This window comes from Camelus dromedarius, chromosome 16 (assembly GCF_036321535.1).
Source record: "Camelus dromedarius isolate mCamDro1 chromosome 16, mCamDro1.pat, whole genome shotgun sequence".
In the NCBI taxonomy this organism is placed as follows: domain Eukaryota; kingdom Metazoa; phylum Chordata; class Mammalia; order Artiodactyla; family Camelidae; genus Camelus; species Camelus dromedarius.
Genome location: NC_087451.1, coordinates 25,289,068 through 25,313,635, shown reverse-complemented (window position 1 = coordinate 25,313,635; position 24,568 = coordinate 25,289,068). Strand labels below are relative to the sequence as shown.

Below are 24,568 nucleotides of genomic sequence, written 5' to 3'. Positions count from 1 at the left end.
TACTGTAAACAGGTGTTTCTCAAGGCCTATGACAAGGGAAAATGCAACAGAACTGGAGCAAAGGTGAAGGCCTGGACCCATGGGTGCAGGGGCAGGACGCACAGGGTCACAGCGAACTGGGCGGCATGCGCCGGCCCCGCCGGCCCCGTAGGCAGAGCTTCGCAGAGGCTGTGACCAGACCAGGGTGGCAGACTGCCTGGAAATACGTATTTTTAATGTAACAGTGGCGTTTGCAATTTTGATTTGAAGCCATTTACGTTAGTGAGTAACACTAGGACCCCAGGAGTGTCTGGTGCCCATGCTGATGTCCTGCGGGCAGTCCAAGCCAGAGGAGGAGGGCAGGTCTGCGGGCCTCAGTGCACGTGCCACACAGGCGCCGGCAGAGGTCTGCTCCTGCGGAGGGGTCCGAGGGCCCGCCTGCCCCCAGCCCCTGTGTCAGGGCCCGGGGGTGTTGGGTGGGGGCGGCCGCCCTCCTTCCTTTCATCTGGAGCTGTTTGCTAGGGCCTGGCGGTCAGGGCCCTGACGAGCAGCCCCACAATCAGTGTGGCCAGCGCTGCCCCCAGAGCAGCCCCCCGGCGCAGGGCCAGCTGTTTGGCTGGCAGCCTGCTGGCAGGGGCTGCAAGGGCCTGGGCGGCTTCCGGAGTCCTGAAGAGGTCCAGCTGGCACCCGGGCCTGGAGTATGTCGTCAGGGTCACACCCAGGCAGCTGCCCGAAGCCACTGCAGAGGCACAGAGGCACGAGCTCAGCCATGCGGCCACACTCAACAGCCCAGCTGTGCGACCCTCAGTGGACGCCGCGCCTCATGCTGGGAAAGGCCTTCCTTTTCCCCACAGCAGGCTCAGAGGAGGGGTGCCACGGGAAGGCACCCTAAACTGTCAGTCTGGTGAACAGATAAAGCAATCAGTGAGGAAGGGATCTGCCTGGTGATGCACCGAAGGCAGCCTTCACCCATGACTCCAGAGCATGTGTTAACTGCTCGGTCGATCTGCCGCCCACGTTCCCTCGCGACAGTTTAAGCTCCCAGAGTCAGCGGGCCCCTTACTGCTCGGGCCAGGGCACAGCTGGTGACGAGAGGAGGTCACTGAGATGACTGAGGGCCTTGGGGCAGCAAAGCCCTGAGCCCGGCCAGCACTTGATCACCAAGGCCCTGGGTCCACACCAGAGGTGCCTGTCTGATTAGCACAGACGTCACTGTCATGCGCAGAGGAAGAAAGGCAGCTTGGGGCTCGCATGGTTCAGGGCAGCCAGGGGCAATGTCAGAACCCAGCAGAGGTGTTACCTGAAGACGCGACAGCTTTCTCGGGCCCAGGCCCAGGGGCCGTGCTCTCGGCACTAGGCGGGGGCAGCCCCACGTGCTTCTGAGCCTAAAGGAGGAAGAGCATGCCTGGTTTAGCCAGCCGCCTCCCGTCCAGCCCTGGCCGCAGCCACGCCTGCCTGTGAAGCCCTGCAGGCTAACACAGGCCATGTCCACACACGGGCAGCCTCGGAGGCTCCAGGCCACCGCACAAAGGCGCACGTCACGATACAGCAAGTCACGTGCATTTCCGGTTTCCCAGGGCATCTTGAAGTTAGGTTTGCTCCCTCCTGTGTTAAGTGTGCAACAGCATTGTGTCTAGAAAGTATTGTACGTGCCTTCGTTAAAAAATACTTGACTAACCATCGCTGCACCTTCAGTGGGAGGTACGTTTTTGCAATAGTAACGTCAGAGATCCGCGATCACACATCGCCATAAAGGGCGCAGCGATACTGGAAAAGCCTGAAGTGTCGTAAGAATCAGCCAAATGCGACACAGACGGGAAATGAGCTGACGTGTTGGGGAAGTGGCACCGCAAACTTGCCTAACACAGGGTCGCGACAAACCTCCAGTTTACAAAGAGCGCGGCATCTGTGGGGCAATACAAGGTCTGCCTGTGTTCCCAGCGGGCCTCACACCGGTGCTGTTTTAAATCTGCATCTATCCGTTGTCTCAGATGCCAAGAGAGCTTGATCCACGTGCGAGGGCAAAACCATCCCCTGCGACTTGGGGTCTAAGAACCCCTTTTCGGGCTCAGCCTTGAGACTGGGCTGTGCCCTTTCTGTGTCTGGGAAGCAAACACCAGCCTGCCCTGTTTGAAAAGTTCTTCCGAGAGGATGGCGGACAGGGTGGCGTCATCACACCTTCCAGTCGGGGCGCACCCTCGGGGCTCACCTGCGTTCAGACGAGTACGACGGAGCCCCTTGCCTGCTTGGTCTTCCCCGGCGGGCGTGGCCAGGGACAGTGTCTGGCGCGGTTTCTCTTTGTAACTGGAGCTGGCAGCGTCTGGGGTCCAGCCCCTCTGTGGCTCCCCCACGCCCCCACCTCCCACCGCAGGTCTCTGCCGGGGCCCCAGGCCTCCTGGGGAGCGGCCCCTCACCTCCTCTGCAGCCTGCTTCCAGTCCATCCGGGCGGCGTAGGTGACGAAGGCAGCCGCGGCCAGGAGGACAGAGGCCAGCATGCCCAGCCAGAGGCCTGCAGGACAAGGTGACAATGGCAGTGTCCAGCGACCGCTCGGCCTCGCCCCCTCCCTGCACGCCACGTACCGGTGATTCCCATCTCGGCCACGAAGGTCAGCACGATGCCCAGCGGGAGGCCGATAACGTAGTACATGACAGCGTTCACGATGGCCCCGAAGGCCTGCCTGCCTGTTCCCCGCAGGACCCCGCCGTAGACACACTGTGGGGGAGGCAGACGGGGCGAGGGGTTGGTGACAATGAGACTGACAGGGGTCTCGCCACCGGGTCTCATTCGCGCCTGTGGCGCTGGAACTGGGCCGTGCCCTCGTCCCCCTTCCCTCTGAGGGGCTGGGGCCGGGCCCACTTGCCCAGCTACACAAGAGTGGCCCTGGAGCCCGGTCTGGGAGGGAGGTGAGGCTGGGGGCCACCCACCCTCCGGCCGGGAACTCGGACGACCTTCACAGAGTGTGCGCGCTGCTCGCCCGCAGCTGCTGCAGCAAGTTACGGCAAACCAGCGGCTTCAAACAACACACGTGTATGACTTCACAGTCCTGAGACGAGAAGGCTGAAGGGGGCTCCCTGCGCTAAAGGTTCCTTCTGGAGGCCCCCGGGGGGGTCTGCTCCTCGGCCTCTTCCAGCTTCTGGAGCTGCCAGTTCCTGGCTTGTGGGCCCCAAACAGCAAAGGCATTGCTCTGAACCCTTGATTCTGTCATCACAGCCCCCCACTGCCTGCCCCTCACTTCTCAGGACCCTTGTGTGTACACTGGGCCACCTGGATGATCCAGGACCGTCTTAAACTGGCCCTTAGGGCTCACAAAGGCACCTCTCATCTCTGTGGCCCACTGTTGCCATAGCAACAAACCCCTAATAAACTCCTTTCCTATTCTCAAAAAAAAAAAAAAAAAAAAAAAGCAGGGCCAGACTCTGAATGTGCCCCAGCCCACACCTGGATCCTTCGGCAGAGAATGGAAGCCCTACCAGCTGTCAAGTTGCCTGAACATAACTCCCAGTAATTGGCTGAACACTGAGCTATGCAGACCTAGGGGTGACCCCTTAGGAAGCTACATTTAAAAATAAAAACAAGAAAAAAAGCAAAATACAAAAACGGGCAGAGACAGCAGCTGCAGTCTGTGGAGGAGGCAGGATTCACAGAAACAGTCCACGTGAGTCACTGAACAAAGCAGCAGTCCTTGGGGAAGGGGTGCTCTCGGGGCGGGCCTGTCCTAGTTCACAGCCAGGTCTCGGCATGTTCAGGAAGACTGACTTCATCCAAAATGCACTCTCTGACCACAACAGAGTTAGATTAGAGAAGCCTACCAGAAAGGAATCCAGGAACACTCCAGTATTTGGACATTGAACAGCACTTCTAAACCCACGAGTCAAAAAATAAATCACGAGAGAAAGTTTTAAATGTCTCGAATGGAAAAACGTGTCAAAATTTATTAGATGTAGCTAAAGCAATCCTCAGAGGGAAATGTGTAGCTTTACATGCCTGCACTAGGAAAGAAGGAAGGACTTGGCTCGGCAGCCTCGCATTCCATCCTAGGAAACCAGTCGAACAGAGCAAACTACTCCTAAATAAAGCAGCGGGCGGGTGGGAGTGGTGGTCACAGTGACAGTGGTGGACACAGACAACAGGGAGCAACAAAGGAAGCCCAGGAGACCAAAAGATCCAGGTCTTTGGTAAGAGCCGCAAAGCTGAAAAACACTCAAGATTTGACCTTGGTAAAAATAAGGCCAGGAAAACAGGAAAGTGAAGACACGAATTACCAAAATCAGGAGTAAGGAAGGGGCGTTCCTCCTGACCGCGAAGAAGAGGGCTGTAAGGGAAGGTTGGGAGCAACTTCACGCCAAAGGTTCAGACAGGTTAGTTCAAGTGAACAAATCCGCAGAAAGACACAAATCACTAAAACTGACCCAACAGGAAACAAAGTGAATAGACCTGTAACAAGTAAATAAATGAATTTAATTTTAAATCTTCTGACAAAAGTCCAGGGCCAGATGGCTCCACTGGCGAATTCTATCAAATATTTAAGGAAGAAATCATCCCAGGCCTTCCCAAGCTCAACACGTGTGGGAGGGAGCACGCAGAGTCCCTCTGCGAGTGCGGCGTTGCCCGGGAGCCAGCGCCGGCTCAGAGCAGCACCGGGAGAGGCTACAACACAGACCCGTGTCCCTCACAAACGTGAACACAGAATCTCTTTTCAACTGAAGTATAGGTGATTTACAATGTGTTACTTTCTGGTGTACAGCAAAATGATTCAGTCATGTACATGTATATACATATATTCTTTTTCATATTTTTTACATTATGGTTGATTATAGGATATTAAGTATAGTTCCCTGTGCTGTACAGTAGGACCTTGTTTATTTCATATATAGTAGTTTGTGTCTGCTAATCCCAAACTCCTAATTTATCCCTCCCCAACCCCCTTCTCCCTTGGATAGCTGTAAATTTGTTTTCTGTGTCTGTGAGTCTGTTTCTTAAATGCAAAAATCTTTAACAAAATATTAGCAAACCAGATTCAGAAATGTACAGAAAAGAAAGGTATATACCAAGGTCAAGGGGATTATCCCAGGAACGCAAGGTGTAACATCTGAAAGTCAGTTAATGTAATTACACCATTTTAACAGCGTAAAGGAGAGAAACCACGGGGTTATCTCAGTAGATATGAAGAAACATTAGACAAAATCCTGCACATTCATTAGAAAATGTTAACAACAAATAGGGGTAGGAGGGCCCTTCCTTGACCTGCTAAGGGGCATTTACAGAAGATCTACAGATGACGTCTTTATGCTGAAAGACGGAGTGCCCTCCCCCAGCCTCGGGAACGAGGCAAAGACGGGCTCTTGCCACTTCTTGTCAATGCTGTACGGGAGGTTCTGGCCGGATGGAAAGGAGAAGTAAATGACATGGTCCTCCGTGTAGAAAATCTTAAGGAATCCACACACCAAAAACCTACTAGAATGAGTTCAACAAGGGCACAGGATAGAAGATCAGTAAATACAGACCAACAGCATTTTTATAAACTTGCAACGACCAACCCAAAAAAGAAATTTTTAAGAAAAGAGATACATTCCAAATAGCATCCAAAAGAACAAAGTATTCTGGGATAAATTTAACAAAAATTGGGCAAAATTTGTCCATTGAAGACTACAAAACATTGCTGAGGTAAATTTAAAAAGATCTAGACAGCTGGAGAGACGCTCGGCGTCCACGAACTGGAGGCCTCAGTGCTGAGACGACAGCTCTCCCCACAGTGCTCTACAGACTCAACACAGTTTCTTTCAAACCCCAGCAGGCCTTTGAGTGGAAATTAACAAGCTGACTCTAAAGTACATACGGAAGCGCAAAGGACCTAGGAGAGAAAAAGAAATCGAAGGATAGAGAACCAAGCTGAAGATTTACACCTCCTGATTCCAAGCTCACCATACAGCCGTGGAGGTGTTGGCACAGGACAGGGGTGTAACACCGGGACCGCACTGCGCATCTCGGGATAAACCACTTCATTTATGAGCAACTGACTTTTGACCAACATGCCAAGAAAATTCACTGGGGAGAGGCTGACCTCTCACCCACCAAGAACAGATGTCCGTAAGCAGAAAAAGTAACTTAGACCCTTTACCTCACGCCTCACACAGAGATGCGCCACAGCGGAGTCTAGGGCCTGACACTCACCCGCAGGAGATCTCTGTGACCCTGGACGTCAGCCAGGGCGTGAGCCATAAAGGAGAAGAAACTGGGAAGCTGGGCTGCAGAGAAGCGCAAGCCTTTGCAGCTCAAAAGACAAGACATGAACGTCCAGCCGCAGCCCAGGCTTGCAGATCATGTGTCCCACCAGGACTTGCATGGAGAGGAATTCTGACAACTCGGCACTAAGAAGATGGCTGTCATGGGTTGAATTCTATCCCCCAGAAGATGAGAATGTGTCCTTAATTGGAAATAGGGTCAGGAAGGGCCGTGTAGCTCAGGGGTAGAGCACGTGCTTGGCCTGCACGAGGTCCTGGGTTCAATCCCCAGTCCCTCCATTAAGTCAGTCAAAACACATACAGACACAGACCACACACCCTTCACAAAGAAAGTGAGATGAACCTTAGACGACAACACAGGAGAAGAATCTAGGCGGCTCGGGCCTGGTGATGACTTTCTAGACATGGCACCAAACACATGTGCTGTGAGAGAAGAAACTGTCAAACTGGACGTCACTAAAAGCAGACGACAGCTGCTCTGTGAAAGACACCAGCACGAAGACGAAAAGCCAAGCCACGGACTGGGAGAGGAATCTTGGCGAAACGCACAGTGATAAAGGACTGGTATCCAAAGCACAGGAAAGTGCTTCACACGCAACAGTGAGACAGCAACCCGACATTAAAATGGCAACAGCTCTGAACAGGCGGCTCGCCGAAGAAGGTGTCCCTGTGGCAACTAAGGGCAGGCAAAGATGCTACACGTTACTCGTCACCAGGAAATTACAAACCAAAACGGCAGTGAGGCACCACCACACGCTGAGGAGGAGGACTCAAATCTGAGACACTGATGACACCGCGTTCTGGCGAGGATGACAGGAAACGGGAATTGTCACTGGCTGCTGATGAACGGCGCAGCCACTTCGGGAGGCCGTGGGGCGGATTCCTACAAAGCTAAACGCAGTATTTCCACACTAGTCAGCGATCGCACACCCAGGCAGTGGCGGGAAGAGCTGAGAACTATGTCTGCATGAAACCCTGCACAATAGCGTTCAGAGCTTCATTCATAATTGCCAGCTGGAAGCAAACACAGCGCCCTTCCGCATGTGAGTGGACGACATGCGGTAAATCCAGACCATGAAGTATCGGCGCTAAAAAGACAGGAGCCGTTGGAAGACCCAGCGGAGGGAGCTTACTCAGCGAAGGGAGCCAATCTGAAAGGCAACACGTTGTGCAACTCCAACTGTAAGACATCGGGAGGGACGGTTAGGTCAGTGATGGCTGGGCTGCGGGAGGGGCGACACCGGGGGAAGGGGAGGAATGAGCAGGTGGAGCAGACGACTCCTATGGCAGGAAAATTACTCGTGTGACACTGAAACAGTGCGTACCTGTCGTTGCCCATTTGTCAAAACCCCCAGAACACACACCAGGAGTGAACCCCAACGTGGACTGCGGACTCTGCTCAACAACGATGTATCAATGTTCTTTCATCAGCTTAAACGTGCTGCACTAACACAAGATGTGAACAGCAGGGGAAACGAGGGGAGGAAGGGGGGGCTTATGAGAGCCCCATATTTTCTCAACTTTTCTATAAACCTAAAACTGCTCTTAAAATCTATTTTTAAAAAGTCTTAAGACGTATACATCAATCAAAATTCATCAAACTGCACATTTGAAATAAATGCAGTTTGCTGTACAGGGACCACACCACAACGAAGGTGTTTAAAGGAAAAACAAAAAAAAAGAGCATATACCTCAATGGCAATAACGCAGGCCTGTTGTCAACTTTACCTGACAACGCCAAGTTGTAACATAGTGTTTACGTAACTTATAAACAATGTATATAATACAACATATACATATAACATTCATGTGCTACATCAGCACCAGCATTTAATTTTGTTGCACTTCTTAATTTTCGCCACTCTAATGGGAATTAAATGATATATAGTATTGCTTTAATTTGAATGTTACTGATTACTAATAAGGTCGAACGTCTCTCAAGAAAAAAAAGTTTGAAGACAAGCACTACCAGGACCTGGCGAGGAAGCGGAGACGCTGGAATCCTCGTCCTGTTGCCGGAGGGAGCGCCAAATGAGCCAGCCACTTGGGAAAAGTTCGGTGGCTTCTTAGAAAGTTAAACATAAACTCACCCTTAAACCTGACACCTCAATCCCTAGGCTTCTGCCAAGAGGAATGAGAACCCACGTGCACACGGTGGCTTGTCCGGGAGCGCTCCCAGCAGCTTGTAGCCACAAAAGCCAATGCCCGAAACAGCTCAGATGGCCCGTGACGGACCAGCGGGGAGACAGACATGCCAGAGCCACACAATGCGCTGTTGCTCAGCCACGAAAAGGAATGAAGTCCCAAAAAATGTTACGACGTGCAGGAACCTCCAAAACATTACGCTAAGTGAAAGAAACCAGATCCAGAAGACCGCGTTGCTGTGCAGTGTTCACAAACAGCAAGTTCCCGCTGGCAGAGGGCAGATCAGGGCACTGCCGCTCCGGCCGCGGGAGCAGGGGCTGGGGGCAGGGCAGGCACCAGGGGACTGGGGCGGGGGGGGGGCGGTGAGGAGAGTACTCTACAAGGGGGCCGCAGTGCTGGCTGCACGAGTACGTATTTCTGTAAAATGACTGAATTCTGCACTGAAGATGAGGATATAGCTCAGTGGTAAAGCATGTGCTTAATTAGCATGCACAGGGTCCTGGGCTCAACCCCTAGTTCCTCCATTTTAAAAAGTATAAATAAATAAATAAATAAATAAGTAAACCTAATTACCTCCCCCTCCTAATTTTTTTGATAAATAAAATAAGGGAATTTTATGGCATGTAAATTCTAACTCAAGAACGGTATTAAAAATATAAAGATTAGGTCCATGGGAAGCATAAATGAAGAATAACGTAGCCGGGAGGAAAGCCAGGAGGAGACAGACACAGAAGGCACCACGCCCCTCACAACCACGAGCTGCAGAGTGGCTTCCGTGCCGCCCGGTGGGCAGAGGGCGCACCGAGGAGCTGCCCTGGGAGCGGGCAGAGGGGCGAAGCTCCCCCAACACCTGAAGTTGCAGGAGGAAGTTCTCAGCTGCAGCCTGAGAAAGCTTGAGAAAAAGTCAGAGCTTGAGAAAAAGTAATACTAGTGTCCTTAACACGAGTGTCCTGGGACGAAAGCAGGAACAGAATCCGTAAGGCAGCTGCTTGAATGCTCTGCGTTAGAAGGTAAGGCTCTGATGACAAAGCCCAGCCTGGAGCACAGGATCAGAAGTGCGCTCCAGGCACGCTGCCTTCCGAGAGCCCGGGAGGCTGCAAGGCCAGCCCCAGAGCACACGGCGACAGGGACAGGGCGCGCTGGGACTGCCGGAAGATCCCTCCGTGAACACCACCTCTCCCGCGGGGTTACTGCTTTTCACAGGAGCTGACCGCAGTCCTTGGCAGGGGTTCTGCCTCCGCGTTCTGTGCTGGTGAAGACACACTCCACGCGGAGATGTGGACTTAACACCAGGGGTACCTGCCTGGGGAGCTCACGCGACCCGAGATGTCAAGCAGAAGGCAGGACTTCAAGTCCTGCTTACCAAAAGAGACCCTAGTGTTTGCTTTTTTAAGGTCCTGCCTTGAAGAATTCACCCAGTTCCCACTGCACTCACCGAGGCCTGTCCTCGAGCGACCAGAGGGGCAGAAAGGCAGCCCTCCTGTACCCGGGCTTGACTCAGCCCTCAGAAACGCCCCTTTGCGCTGCACCTGGCGTGGCTGCTCCTGACCGGGAGGGGCCTGGGTCAGCGCCGAGGCCCCGGCTCCCAAGGAGGCAGGGAGGAGAGGGTCCGTGGACTTACACACGGCGAGCGTTTAGCATCTGGCCAAACTGCCGGTGTCTCTGAGTTGCTGGCATCGCAGAGGAGAAGCCGGGTCATTGCCTTGAGTAATAACAGACCCAGATGGGCAGGTGCTTTGGGCACTTACTCTAGGGTCAGCCCTTTCTGTGCACTGCCGGGCTAATGCCCCCGGCCCTGACCAGCCTCGGGCGGCCCGCGAGCTCGGGGCTCAGAGTGGGACTCACACAGACGGCCTCAAACAGGTGGAAGACGACGTAGAGCGGCAAGACCTTGTTCACCAGGGCGACGACGTCTCTGTGGGAGACACGGGAGAGAGCGTTCCCGCGGGGAGCCGAGCCACGCCCATGCCCGCAGAGCCCCTTCACAAAGGCCCTTCTGTCCCACCGCTCCCCCCAGCTTTCGGAGTAAAGGTGGTCACCCCGCGCCAACCCGAACGACACTCTTCACCCACGGGAGCCCCCGCAGCTGTGCACCACCCTTCGACAGGCGCCTTGTCTATGGTCAGGCCAGGGGTGGAGGCCCCGGCCCAGGGACGAGACGCTGGCTTCCCCGCAGTGGGAGCGCAGCCAGGGAGCCAGGCCTGCGACCGGTCTCTGAGGACCAGCAGGGACACGCCCGGCATCCCCCCGAAGTGAGGGGAGAGGACGTTCACCTACTCGTCACTGGTGAAGATGTGCCCCAGCTGCCCTCTCAGGGCGCTCAGCAGGGTCCCCACGAGCAGTGTGGTGCCGACTGCAGGAGACAAAAGGCGTCGCCGTGGAGGGCCAGCCGAGCCCCGCATTCACCTGCACTAGGGCTCTCGTTTGTGGCCCCGCAGGAAGGACCACGCAGAAAATGCTTTTGCAGAGCACCAGCATCCCCTGGGAGCTGCTTGGGAAGACAGGTTCTCAGGCCCCATCCCAGCCCACTGAATCAGAAACGGCCGGGCGGGGCTCTGTGACCTGTGTTTCAAGCCAGCCCCCGGGGCGAAGCCCGACAGCTCTGCTCTCCACACGGGCGGCTCCGATCTGTCAGCCTCAGAGGGCAGAGGCAGGCGCGGGGTCGGGCAGGCAGGGCCCGGGCTTCTGGGGATGCGGGGAGGGCAAGCTCGCCCCCCCCCCCAGGGTCACACTAAGTGATGGAAACTGACAGCCCAGCACCTGCGGCAGGGGAGGAGCGGGAAGAGGCCCAGCAGGCGGGAGACGCATGTGCGGCCCATCCGACGGGCTGCTCTGGGCCCCATGGCAGGTGGAGCAAAAGGGTCTGGAAGGCCGCGACCCACCCACCTACGCAGAGGAGGCCCGAGACAGCTGACCGCTTGGCTTGCACCGTATCTGCGGCTCCCAGGGCCGTCCCCACTCGGACGCAGACGGCGATGCCGAGGCCCATAGGAATCTGGGATCAGAGACAAGACGGTGCTGTCGGCGGAGCCCCCACCCGCCCCTGGGCCAAGAGCAAGGAAGGCGGCAGGAGGAGACGGGGTGTTTGTGACTGCTGGGGACGGGCAGTGAGGCCTGAGGCTGGGAGATGTGGCGGGGGTTCCAGCCGAACCCACCCCCACTGTTCCGTCAGACATCACAGGCAGACTGGCCTTGCAACCAAAATCAAGGCGTTGCCAAAAACTCATGAGTAAATGCATTTTAAAGAGGTGAATGTGGTCTCAAGCATGCCAGAAAAGCTGCCTGCAAGGGAAAAAAAGGTTCCGTGGAAACCATTTGTAAAAATAAGAATCGCCTCATAAATCAGTTTTGTCCACGTAGAGTTTTGTGACTCCCTTGCTTAAAGCTGGGGCCACAGACTGCGTGCCCCAGAGGCTGGCAGACACACACGGGACGGTGACGCGGGACAACCCACACCTCTGGGGAGGGGGGGCTGTGGGCACTCCGTGGAGGCGAGGAGACACCGTGTGAGGGGCGCTGTCCCCCAAAGCCCAGCAGCCAGCCGTGCAGGGACGTGGGCTCGCTGCCACGCGGGATGTCCCATTTTTCACATGTCCGGGGTGAAATCTCCCAATTTGAAACTGTGCTAATTCATTCAAAAAGAAAAAAATGTGAGCATCGTGGGTTCAGTGCTACCCTCGGCAGAGCGGCCATGGGACACGTGCAGGGGTCTGGCAGGGCCTGGGCCTCCTGGGCACAGGGGTCCTCAGGAGACAGGCAGCCTTTGTGGGGACAGTCTCCCCACCCCAAGACCCCCAGGCCATCAGGGGGCTGGGTGAGGGGTGAGCCGGGGAAGCGCCCCCAAGGAGCCTCACCATGTAGGTGACAGTGGCCACTTCATAGATGACAGCCTGGGCAGAGAGGTCCAGCACGCTGAGCAGGCCTGCGGGGAGCACACGGTGAGCAGACGGCCCTGCGCAGACAGGACGCCCCTCACTCTGGGGCCAAGGGGCAAACAGTTTCCAAGAAAAGTTCCTGCTTGGCCTCAGCCTTCGGGGAAGACCTGCCCCGTTGCTGTGAAACTTCCCGCAGGCCGCTCCCCGTGTGGTCAGGGTCAGGTCTTTCCTGTGTGTGGGGGGCACAGCGAGGGAGGGGGAGTCCGGACCAAGCTCAGGGAGCCTGAGTTCGGGTCTCAGCCCTGCCAGGGTGTGACTCTGACGGTCTCTCTTGGGCTTGGGGCTCAATTTTCTCATCTGTAAATGGGGGTCGGGGTGGACAGCAAGGTCTCTCCCAGCCACTCAGCCCTGACTTTTTGGACTCTGTGCCGAGAGTGCTGATGAGCACAGACGTCCAGGTGACGCCCTGCACCTGCTCACATGCCAGCAGCGCCCACTCAGTGCCAGGCCTACGCCGGGCAGTGCGGGGCCCAGGCCTGCCTCCTGGGAGCCCACAGCCTGGTGGGGAGACGGCCGGGCGGGTGAGTGGCCCACCCTGGGGAGAGGGCTGCCCAGGCGGTTCCCTGCGCTTCCACGTACCCATGAGGAAGCTGCCGATCTCGTAGGCCCACCACTCGATGCAGGTCATGAGCATGCTGGGCACAGCCAGCGAGAAGAAAGGGCCCCAGTCCTGCAGGCACTGGCTGGACCAGCCTAGGAGCAGAGGCCCCCCGCTGAGCAGCTGGCCACCCTGCGCCCACCCACCACCAACCCCAGGCCCTGCCCCCTCCACTTGGCAGCTCGCAGGGTGCTCACGGGGGGCAGGCCAGCCGCTCAGGTGCTGGCAGGGTCGGGTCGGGGGCGAGGAGGCTGCCGGGCTGGCGCCTGGATGGCTGGGGCTGGGAGCCTGGGACACTGCAGAGCCTTGGGCAACTACCCTGCCCCTTCTGGGCCCCATCTCCTCATCAGAAAATTTCAGTTCTCATCTTTGCCCCCCTCCCTGAAGGGTTGTGGAGTGGGTGGCATGACACCGAGGACGCCAGGTTTCGCAAGGCAAGTAGGGCTATGCAAACACAGGGCCTCCCCGCCCACGTCTCCGCCCCAGACCAGGAGAGCTGTTCCTGAAATGCCTGGAGGCGGAGGCCCCGCTCTCAGGGCTGGGTGTCAGGGGCTGAAAGCTTGCAGCCCGAGCCTGGGGGAAGGTCCGCGTCCAGGCCCCACCATACACCAGCTCTGGCATTTGGGGCAAATGACTTAAACTCAGTCTGTGCTTCCTCTCCGTAAATAAAAGGGGCAGATAAGGTGTCATCTGAGATAAGGAATGTGGCCCACTGCCCCCGCCCAGGATTCTGCCCGTGTGATTCCTCCACCCTGAGACCAGGGAGCCTGCCAGAAAGCTCCCTGGGCGCGGGTCCACCGTGCCCGCACACTGGGTGGGGAGACCTGGGCCTTTGAGGGAGGGGCTGCAGAGGCGTGCAGCCAAGTGGAGGGGCCCCGAGGGAAGTGGAGGTGCGCCTGGGACAGGCTCCTCCAGCGGACTCCAGCGAAGTAGCCCCCAGGGCCCTCCTGGGGGCCCAGCCACCCCACGCTCACTCGACCCCTGCACCTGCCCACGTCTCCCGGTGCAGCTTCTTCAGGACGATGTGGAGGAAGAGGAAGGCGGTCTGGGCAAACTGGGAGAAGGTGTTGGCGTAAGCAGAGCCCCTGGAGGAGGAGGGAGAGCAGGGCTGGGTAGAAGGACGGCCCCCTTCAGAAGGGGACTCCTCTGCTGGAGTGGGGGGCACGGGGAGGAGGGACACAGGGGCACAGGCATGGCTTGATCCGCAACCCCATCCCGAACCAGCCTCATCCAGGAGCCACCAGGGTCCTGGCATCATTCCTCCAGTGTCCTGGGGGCCACCTGCCAGGTTCCCACTCTCGGCCTCTCCTGGAAGACCAGCCCAGGGGCTGTGGCACCTCTCCCATCCCCTTGGTGGGGAGTCCCCAGAAACTGAGGGCCCAGCAGCCCCCACTTCTGGATGGCAAGGGCCACCCCCACTGTCCTTGTCATGGGTAAGGCCATGACAGTGACCCGCCTGCCCGCTCAGGGATGGTGCTTAGTGGGCCGTGCTCCCGGCCCGGCCCGGCCCCTGCAGCCCACCAGCCCCAGGGCTCACCTGACCCCCCAGCCCAGCACAGAAACCAGGATGTAGTTGGCCAGGCCATTAACACAGTTGCCCACGATGCCGCTGAGGACCTGGGGCCAGACGACGCCCTGAAATGGGTGAGAACCGGCCTCACTACCTGGGGTCAGGGCCAGGGGGGCTCGCTGGGCACCCGGGGGGTTGGACAGGGGCTGGGGACACACAGCTCCTTGCAGAGGTCCGGAGGGGAATAGCAGAGGAGGGACCCCAGGGGCCCCCTCCCCCAGAACAGGGACCTGTACCTGATTTTGCAAGTATTTTGCCAGCAGGCCGTAAAGAAAATTCACCTGTATAAAATAAAAACACGCACACAAATCAACAGCTACCAACACAACACCCAACCAGCAGGAACAGACGTTTCTCAGATGAGTTTAGGGCAACCGCTTGGCCAGAGTGTCAGGGACGCCGCGCCGCAGGCGGGCTGGGTGCTGACTCTGGCCAGGGAGGCCCTGGGGAGGGGACCAGCGGCAGGGAGGGAGGCAGGGAGAGGGCGGCTTCAGCGGCAGAGACAAGAACCTGGAGGTGGGTGCTGGGGACAGAGCGGTGGGTCTGTGGAGGACAGAGGGCATGTGTGCCTGTGTGTGTCGGGGTCGCCTTTCCTGTCCTCCATCAAAGCCTGGCCCAGGGCCTGCGCCCCTGCCCCGCCGCCCCCTCAGCCCACCACCTCTCGTCAGGGATCGGGATCCAGGAGCCTGGTTCAGACACTGGCCCTGCCTCTTGTGAGCTGTGTGGTCTTAGGCAAGTTACTTAGCCTCTCTGTGCCTCAGTTGCCTCATCTATAAAGGGGGTAATAGCGTGTGTGTGCTTAATATTCATTCGTACATATATATGCGACGCTAACATCGCAAAGTGATTTTAAAACAGTACCTGGCACTTTTAAATGTTCCAGGAGTCAGGTGAACGTTATGTGAGGGTCACTGGTCGTTACTATCATCATTATTACTACTTTATCGACTAAGCTTTGCAGCGCTGTCGTCTGGGAGGGACTTTGTTTATCTGATAAAGGAGTTGCCGCAGGGATAACTTGTTTCCCCGACGCAGCCCCAGTGGTCTCGTCTGATAAGATACTGTCGCTTGGTCTGAGGAGTCAAAGGCACGGAGGAAAAAGACCAGACTTTCCGGGCGCTTCCACTGATACAGGAGAAATCTGGAGCTGGCTGGGCCCCAAAGGGCTAATGGCACTGGCCTGACAGACAGGACGGTGTGGCTGGGCTCACCCTGCCAGGCCTGGTGTCCCCTCGGGGCATCCACCCCAGCCCCTCCCTTCCCAGCTCCCCCCTCAAGAGCTCCGTGCCCAGGGCTGTGCTGTGGAGGACACGGGGGTGTCAGAGGTGGGAAGGTGAGCCCTGGTGGAGACACAGCCCCGCCACGTGGTAACTTGCCACTCAGCACCAGCAAGTCAAACAGTGCAGCACGGACTCAGGGTGGATGTGCAGACCACTGCTTTGGGCCAGAAGTCTCAGAAACCAGTCTGAAGATATGTGCTGCTTGCTCAGTAGGTAATAAATTAAGAGGCAGGGGTACAGCTCAGGGGTAGAGCACGTGCTTAGCACGCACGCGGTCCAGGGTTTAATCCCCAGTCCCTCCGTTAGAAAAAAATCAAGGCCCTCTTGCCAACAAATAGAGGAAGGAGAGAATATTCAATAGTCTTAGAAAAAGTTTGTTAGAAAGATGAAAGTCTTAAATGCATAGAAGGGTTCAAAGAAAATGCAGGCAAACGTGTCTATAATCTTGTGACGGGTTAAGTGGTTTTGAGCTCAGACACCATCAAGGGTGGGGTCTAAGGGTCTGTCGTGTCCGCACTGAAAATCCTCCAGGCCAGAAATACCCAAAATTGAAAGACAAGTGAAGGGCTGGAAAACGTTTGTGACGTACATGACAAAGGGCTGAGGTATCGTTTGACAAGAGTGATAACAATTAAAAGATTACTCCACTAAAACAAGCGAGGGATGTGGCCAGTTCACAGAAACAGGACAAGTGATCGATAAACGCAAGAAACAACGCTCAACTCCGTCAGCAATAAGATGAGCGAGGAAACAGCATCTCTAATCGGAAAGAAATGTTCGTAATAGTCTGTGCTGAAGAGGGCGTAGTTGGCGGGGGCAGCACTGGGACAGACTGGGGTCAAGAACCACGGACAGAGCATCTCCAATTCCGATGGTGCATCGCGAGGAAGTCACTGCAGACGTTCACAAAGATTTCTCTATTGAATCACATGCAGAGACTAACGACATGTTTGAAAGGGAAGAAGATTATAAAACAGCCTACACACACGGCCCCGTTTCAAACTGCACGTGTGCCTGTGTGTTTACGAACAGACATAACCCCAGAGAGACATTCACTTGCGTTCCCTCTGGGTGGTAGAGTTACAGGAAAGTTGAGCTTTTTCTTCCCTATGCGTTCCAGAATTTCTCCAGTAAACAGTTTTCTAATCAGAAAAATGTGTTATGCTGCTTTTTAAACGTTCAATAACTGCACCGACCTGAACAGGAACTTTTCTCCAGTCACTGGCATGGGGGCTGATGGCTTCCCCAGCTGATGGGGGGAAAGGCAACAAGCCAGAACCCAGGGGAGTGTGAGCACCCCAGCAGACACAGGCACTTACCGGGAGCGCCGGGATGTAAATCTGCACGTACTCCTGGGTCAGCCTGCGCGACAACCACAGCTCTGAGCGGCCCAGCCTGCGCCCCGCGGCTGGGGGCTGGGCGGCCGCCCCAGGGACACCTTGGGTACCCCAGGTTTGAGGAGAGGCTTCACCCCGAAGGCCTTGGCCAAGACAAGTGGAGCCTCAGCAGGCAGGGCACTGCTGCCGTGTGCGAGGAAGGTGCCAGGAGGCGGGGCCCAGGGACCCCACCACGTGGCCTCTGGGCTGGGGAACCCAGACTCAGGGGGACACGCAGTTTGTAAGGGGGGAAAGGCTGTATCGTATTAAGAAAGAACAAGATGTACTGCACATAATATAAAGCAAACAAGGGGTGCCCATGCGGAGATACATCTAAAATTAGTAACAAGCCATCTAACTCATCAGACGTCAGCCCAGCCCCTTCTCCTGCCTGGAGCGCAGGGTGGTGCGCACTTCACTTCTTCAGAAGCACCCGCCAGGCCCCAGCCACAGGCCCCGGCTGCAAGCACCCTGCCGATCCCTGATTTTCCTCCTCAATTAAAACTGGTCGCTTGCCTGCCCCCTGCTGGTCACAGCTAGAGCAGCAGGCTGTGCGGGAGAATCCCCAAACCACGGAAACGTCCCCAGAGGAGATGGGCTTGTGACAGCTCCGCCCTGGAGAAGCTGGGGGCGGAGGGGAGGGGGTCCCCGGGGTCCCGTGGGGGGCAGTCTGGCACCTGGACACGGCCGGGTCCTGCCTGAAGAGCAGCAGGATGTGCTGGGTGTTGAGGAAGAGCGCCCAGCAGGGGAGGCAGCAGAGCAGCAGCACCAGCACGCCCCTCTGCAGGATGACCCCCACGTGCTTCTTGTTGGGGCTGCCGAAGCTCTGGAAAACAGCCGGGCAGGCCGTCTGCGCCCCGGCACCTGCCTCCCCCGCCCTCTGTGAGCCCGGCTAGGCTGTGCCTGCGCCGTGCTGGGCGGCCCCTCCATCACACCCAGCGGCTTCCTCCGCGTGGGCTCAGCCTGTCCTCCAACGACACCCGACATGGGAGGCGCTGCCCAGGCCACAGGGGCTCAAGAGCTAAGTCTCCCTGGGGTGAGAGGGAGCCAGGGCCAAGCCCAGGTCCCAGACCCTCCCTGAGCCCGGAACCCCCGGGCCCTGAGCCCCGCTGGGCTGTGGGCCCCCAGGGGTGGGAGGCCCCATCCGTGCACCCTCAGCATGGACACCCAAGGTCAGGGGCTGTCCTCCCTCCCATGACACTCTTGCCCATCTGCCCAGACTACTTTCAAGGGGAGGGTCTGGTCCCTGACGGCACGTGGTCCTCGGGGGTGAGCTCTCCTGGACAGCTCTCCTGTCCAACCCCCACTGCCCCCGCAGCCTACCGACAGGCTCCCACATCCAGGGACACTGAGACGGCTTCGGTGGGCCACCAGCCCTGCCGCTTCTGCAGCAGCTGAGGGACTGGCTCTGCCCCTGCCCAGCTCCTGGACACCCACCTACCTGGGACATCAAGGTGTCACAGGCCGAGGACAAGCCGAATCCGATGGAAACTCCACAGACATTAACAAACTGGAGCCACATGGGAGAAAACACAGGCTGTCAGGTGGAGCCGAGGGGGAACCCTGCACCTGAGGGGCCACTCAGCACCCAGAGACCCTCCTGGCCAGGCCCTGCCTGTACACGCTGGGTGCCTGCAGTGTGTGAGGCCCTGAGGTCCGGCTGTGACTGCAGTTGGCAGGTCTCAGGCTGTGTCTTCTCCCAGGAGCCCAAGGGAGAGGTCCCTGCAGGCCCGGCTGTACTCACGGCCACTGAGAGGGTCACCGCTGCCAGCTCCACCTTGCCTAGGTGCCCGCAGAACATGGAGCTCACGACGTAGATCATGAAGTTCAGCATCTGGAAGAGGAACTGGAGGCCGGTGGCCGGGGTCAAGGGACCTGCCCGGTCTTGTCCCAGCTGCCAGCACACCCCATACCCCGACCCACACAGGAGGCTCTCCAGGGCCTGTGGGGCCAAGCTCAAGACCCGCAAAAGCCCCTCGCAGCCACCAGGGAGTCGCCCCAGCAGAGAAGCGAGCATGTGGCCGAGGCCCTGCCCCCGCCCCCGGCAGCAGCCGCGTCAACCTGAGCCCCAGTTTCCCTGCGTGAGGCGCACCCAGCGCAGAGGCTGGAGCGGGCACGCTCGGGATGTGGCTGCTGTGGCCGTCTCGTCAGGCCGCCAACCAAGAGGGACTCGCACACACCAAAGCCTTAGGAACGGCCCCGCCCAGGTGGTGGGATTAGAAATAAGTTTCTTCTAACTTTTTGTTTTGTCTGAAACTTTTACAGGAAGCACACGTTAGTCCTTACGGTCATAAAAAAAAAAGTACCAAAAACCACTTTTCCTTTGGAAACAAAACAGGCAGAGGCCCCCCGTCCCCTACAAACGCCCCGTAGGGAGACCCCCAGGCTCCTTGCATCAGTGGACCAGACTTCCCGTGGGCTTCTGAAGGACATGCTTGCTTCTTCTGTGGGGGACCGCCAGCTGCTGAGGGAGGCCAGACCCCCCTGCACCCAGGGACTGTCCCGGGACAGCTGTTCTGCATCACCAGGCTCTAGGGGTCGGCCCCTGGCACCACCCGGACCTGGTCAAGGTGGGGGGGGGGGTCTCTGGGGAAGCCTGTGAGTGCCCCGGCCCCCTGCGTCGTGCCTGGACGGCAGCCAGTCCCCCAACCCCGCCTCCTTACCAGGGGTCCGGAAAGGACAAAGAGTGTCCACGCCTCAGCCCCGAAGCCCACAGGGACCAGCCAGCGGAGGGCAGGGCAGAGGCGCCCTTGGTCTGGGGGGACCGTGTCTGGGAGACTGTCCATTCCAAGCCCCGCCACCAGCTGCCCTCCACGCCTGAGCGCTCCTTCGGCCGGCCTCGCTCAGCTGGCCCGGGTCACCCTGCAGCCTGGCTAATGAGTAAGGGGCCGGAGGAGGGGCCTCCACGGCCACCTGTGGGACGGGCCCTGCGGTCCTGCCGCCTAGCCCATTGGCCCCAGCGCCAGGGAGGACAGGACAGAGCCCTGGGCCCCCGGCAGTCAATTAGGCTGACCTCTTCCCGGGGTTTCAGCGGCAAAGGCCCGGGAGGAAAAGGTGTGGGGCAGGGCTGAGGTGCTGGGTGCCTTACACCTCAGCACACAAGGGCCTCCAGGACTCCCACTTCACAGATGAAGAAATGGAGACTCAGAGATGCAGCAACAGAGCCAGGGTTCCAGCCAGGGGCCAATGGCAGGAGGGGCAGGGACCCAGGGCCCATTCTAACGAGGGGCAAATGCTCTCTGCCCCTCCAACCAGAAGGCATTCAGTGCACGGGTCTGCAGCAGCTTCACCACGTGGGGTCAGGATGTCCCTGGGGTCCCCGCGGTGCTGGGCAGCTCGAGGTCAGCTCATCGTCCAGAGGGCAGGGCCTCGGCTGAGAGTCCTCCAAGTCCAGGCCCACAAACAGCCCCCGGAACTGTTCCGATGTGAACTCACGACTTCCTACTGCTCCCGGGGAGGCTTCCCGACGCCCCTTTCAGGCCTGGTCAGGAACCAAAGCGGGACCTAGGGATTCCGGACCTTCCACCAGCGCCGCGCTCCCACCGGGCACGGGGCTTTGGGGCTCCTCCTGCACTGGGGGGCCGCCCGGTGCGCCCGGAGGTCGACTTGTAAACCACTGCGCCTCCAGCCTTTTTCAGTGAACTCCCTCCTCTTGGGTGCCGTGATTGCAAATTCAACCAGCACCGCGTTCAGTGGCTGCGCCTCAGCCCCCCCAGCATGGTTTTCCAGGATTCGGACCCACGGAAGCTGACAGGAGTCTCAGAGCAGAGCTGCAGCCCGCCTGAGCTCGTCCCGCGGCCGGGCGAGAACTGCGGGGCCGCTTCAGGAGCGCCGTGCAGCCCCGGCCCCGCGTCCTCGCCGGTCTCAGACCCCGCACCGCGGAGGTGGGCAGCAGCTTGGCTCGGCCCCCGGGACTGGGGGAACCCCACCCTTCCCAGGCAGAGACTTGTTCCTGAGCCCTCGTTCCCTGGCACAGCCACCTCCCAGCTCTCCCTTCTGCCAACACTGGTGTCAACCATGCTTCACTGGTGGGAAGAGGAGAAGCGACCTGGGAGGCCGCGGGGAGGGCGGGGGCGCTGGCAGGCGCTCTACAAGGAAACTCAGCAACTGCCCTGAGAATGAGAAACTTGGGGTCTTGAGGGCAAGCCCGTGAGATGACTCAGCAGCAAACAGCTTCAGTCCCAGAGGCAGGATGACCCGGGCAGAGCCAACCCACGAGGGGAACAGAGGGGAGGGGTGGGAGGGGTGGGGAGTGGGCAGGTTGGTCCCCCAAAGGATGGGATGCCAAATAGATGAAAGCTGGCATCGCTTGTACGCCCTGCATCATAAATGACCCCGCAACTTAGTGTCTTGGATCAGCCCCCGCTCATCTCCAGGGGGTTCACTGCCCCTTCACTGTGTGGGGTCACCCCGGGGCTCGCCAGGGGCACCGTCTGTGGTGGGCGCCTGTGGTCAGCGAGTGCTCTGCTGAGGCCCCGTCTTCCTTCATGGGCCCTCTCTGGGCAGCTCGGGCATCTCACCGCGTGGAGCTGCCCTGGAGAGGGAACATTCCAGAAGCGCCAGAGGAAGCTCTGGACCCAAGTCAAGACCCAACCAGGGAAGTTACACAGGTCACTGCTGCCTGTCGGCCAGAGCCAACCACGGGTGCCTCAGGATGGGGGAAGTGGAGAGGCTGCAGCTTCGGGGATTCACCTCTCCTCCTGTCTCCTCTCCCGTCCACCCCTCCTCATGCCCCAGCCCTGAGCGAGGGCAGAAAAGTGAGGGGTCAGGACTGCCCAGAACTCTCACAGGGAAGAAGGAGCCAAAGCTAATAGCTCCTGGGAATGGGGGGGGGGAGTCACTGAGAACCCCCAACACACCCTGGGGTTGAGGAGGCTTCCAACCAAGGAGAGGGAGGCTTCCTGGAGTTGGTTCCGGTGCCTGGCAGGCAGCCTCTGTGTGCCCTGAGGCACTGGAGCATGCTGAGAAGGGCTTAGCAACTCACTAAGGAAGCACGTGTGGAACTGGGCCAGAAGCCACTGACCCAGGCACATCGGGTGGCCTAGCGACCCCGGGGGCCCTCGGGCTCCCTCTTGCCACAGACCAGCTGCAGTGAATGCCAGCAAGGCCACCCCAAGAGGACGCTGTCTCCAGCTGCAACACCTGCAGCATCAGGAGGTCAAGCTCCCTGGGGGGCCCTGCCCTGAGGAAACTGACAGCCCAGCATCCTGCCAGGCACAGCTGGGGCTGGGCCCCTGCGAACCTTTCTTCGCTTGGTTACACTTTACCAGGCCCGAAGCCACTGCATTTGCCCTTTGGCTGCCCTGAGTCCTGCGCCCCCACCGGCCAGGGGGCCGATGTCCCTCTCTCTCTGCCCCCTCCTCCCTGCCCCGTGACTGCCCAACACCCAGCTCTCCACTGGGGAGGGGGGCACTCTGGCTTGGTCTCTCGGCTCCACATACATCTTCAGGGCAAAGGACAGCGGGGCAGGACCACGATCCGCAACATGCCTGAGGCCACCCCGCCCCCCCACCCCTGGCTCCTAGACTTTGGAGGCAGCTTCCCTCTCTGCCTCCACCTGACACCTCACCCCTCCACCCCTCACCCCTCCCTGCTTTCCTCCTCTAGCAAGACTTCACAGGGCACCGCACCCCGCCTCCACAGAAATACCTGGGCTGTGTCCTGGCGGGACATCAAGGTGGTGTTGACAAAGCCAGCCAGCCAAGCCTCAGCAGTGACCCGAGTCCCTCTCGAGGGACCTGCCAAATGTAAGGGCTCCCAAAGCCCGAAAGACAGGGATGCACTTCCAGCCAGGGAGGAGTTTACAAGGATGAAAATGAATACCATTCAGTGCCAAAAAGACACGGATTAACAAGCCATGAAAAGACATGTAGGAACTTTAAACGCATATGACGACATGAAAGAAGCCAATCTGAAAAGACTGCGTACTATGTGACTCCAACCACATGACATTCTAGGAAAGACAACACTCCGCCGCCTCTGTGGCCTTGGGTTGAGAACAGAGACAGCCTCTCTGAGCACTGGCTCCGTGCATGGCTGGGCCACAGGCCAGGAGCAGGGCTTCTATGGAGCCCTTCCACGTGAGCATTGCAGGTGGAACTTAGGAATTCTGACATCACAAGACAGATGCATTCCTTAGCTTCGGGGCAAAATCTTCTGCAGCCTTGTCCCAGTTCTCGGGGGTAAAGGTTGCAAGTTGCAAGAAAGTACAACTTAAGAGAAACAAAAGAGCTAACGTGTCCAACAGAGGATTGGATAAAGAAGATGTGGTGTTTTATACACATGGAATACTACTCAGCCATAAAAAAGAATAAAATAACACCATTTGCAACAACATGGATGGACCTGGAGATCATCATTCTAAGTGAAGCCAGAAAGAGAAAAAAAAATACCATTATGATATCAATTACATGTGGAATTGAAAAGAAAAAAAAAGACATAAATGAAGTTATTTACAAAAGAAAAACAGACTCACAGACATAGAAAACACACTTACGGTTACCAGGGGAGAGAAGGGGTGGGAAGGGATAAACTGGGAGTTGGAGAGTTGCAGATACTCACTACTATATATAAAACAGATAAACAAGTTTCTTCTCTACAGCACAGGGAACTATATTCAATATCTCGTAGTAACCTATAGTGAAAAAGAACATGAAAATGAGTATGTGTATGTGTATGTATATGTATGATTGAAACATGTTGCACCCCAGAAATTGACACATTGTAAACTGACTATACTACACTTAAAATTTTTAGAAAGAGCTACCCTGCTGATCCCTGGACCTGAATGTCAATAAAGGTGAGGCACTGAGCTTAGAAAATAGGGACTCCCACCTGAGTGGCCATCTCGGGGGCGTGTGGCTGTGGCCGGCCCTCCGCCTGGCGGGCATTCTCAGCACAGGTCACTCCTCCCGGACAGCCTGTGAGGGCGCGGGAGCCCTCATCAAGAGCCCCGCCCATGCGGGGGGTCCCCCCAGGTACCCCCCCAGTTACCACGCTATAGCCAGGAGATGGACATAAGGGGGATGTGAGTGGTCCTCTTCTGGCTGAACTTGAGATTCCCATGCTCAAATCTCTTTGCCTCCTCTGCACCCCAATTTCCAGATTAATCTCCCCAAGATACCACATTCATCTTGCTGGGAATTGTCATCGGCTTATTGCCACCAAACTGTCACGAGTACCCGCTGCTCAGTTTGTCTCTACTTTGTGGAAGGTAACCCCTGCTACGTGTTTTCTGTTACTGGGGAACCAGGGGACAGTCTGCTCCCCATCACCCCAAACTTTCTCCTCTGTAAGACAATTGTCTCACGGACAATTTCATCTCAGTAAAGCAGACTGCACATTCAAATCATCTGGGAAGATGTTTTTAAATTTCCAGGATCTGACCTGGTCACCTGCATTTTTTCAGTATTCCCTAGGTGTTTGCAATGATCTGCCAGGAA

At 57.5% G+C, this 24,568-nt stretch overlaps 1 protein-coding gene across 1 annotated transcript; it reads right to left on the bottom strand.

Moving 5' to 3' along the window:
- Positions 1-193: 193 nt before the first annotated feature.
- LOC105085107 (multidrug and toxin extrusion protein 2) lies at positions 194-19,977 on the bottom strand. The gene is made up of 17 exons (XM_031467528.2): positions 19,790-19,977; positions 18,871-18,972; positions 18,568-18,636; positions 17,804-17,952; positions 17,070-17,112; positions 14,707-14,751; positions 14,438-14,535; positions 13,888-13,985; positions 12,882-12,995; positions 12,222-12,289; positions 11,254-11,362; positions 10,645-10,720; positions 10,213-10,282; positions 2,560-2,692; positions 2,394-2,488; positions 1,280-1,364; positions 194-718 (listed from the first exon to the last, which is right to left on the bottom strand). The coding sequence occupies exons 1-17, from the start codon at positions 19,910-19,912 to the stop codon at positions 498-500; spliced, it is 1,698 nt and encodes a 565-aa protein (XP_031323388.1). The 5' UTR covers positions 19,913-19,977; the 3' UTR covers positions 194-497.
- Between the last annotated feature and the right edge of the window lie 4,591 nt (positions 19,978-24,568).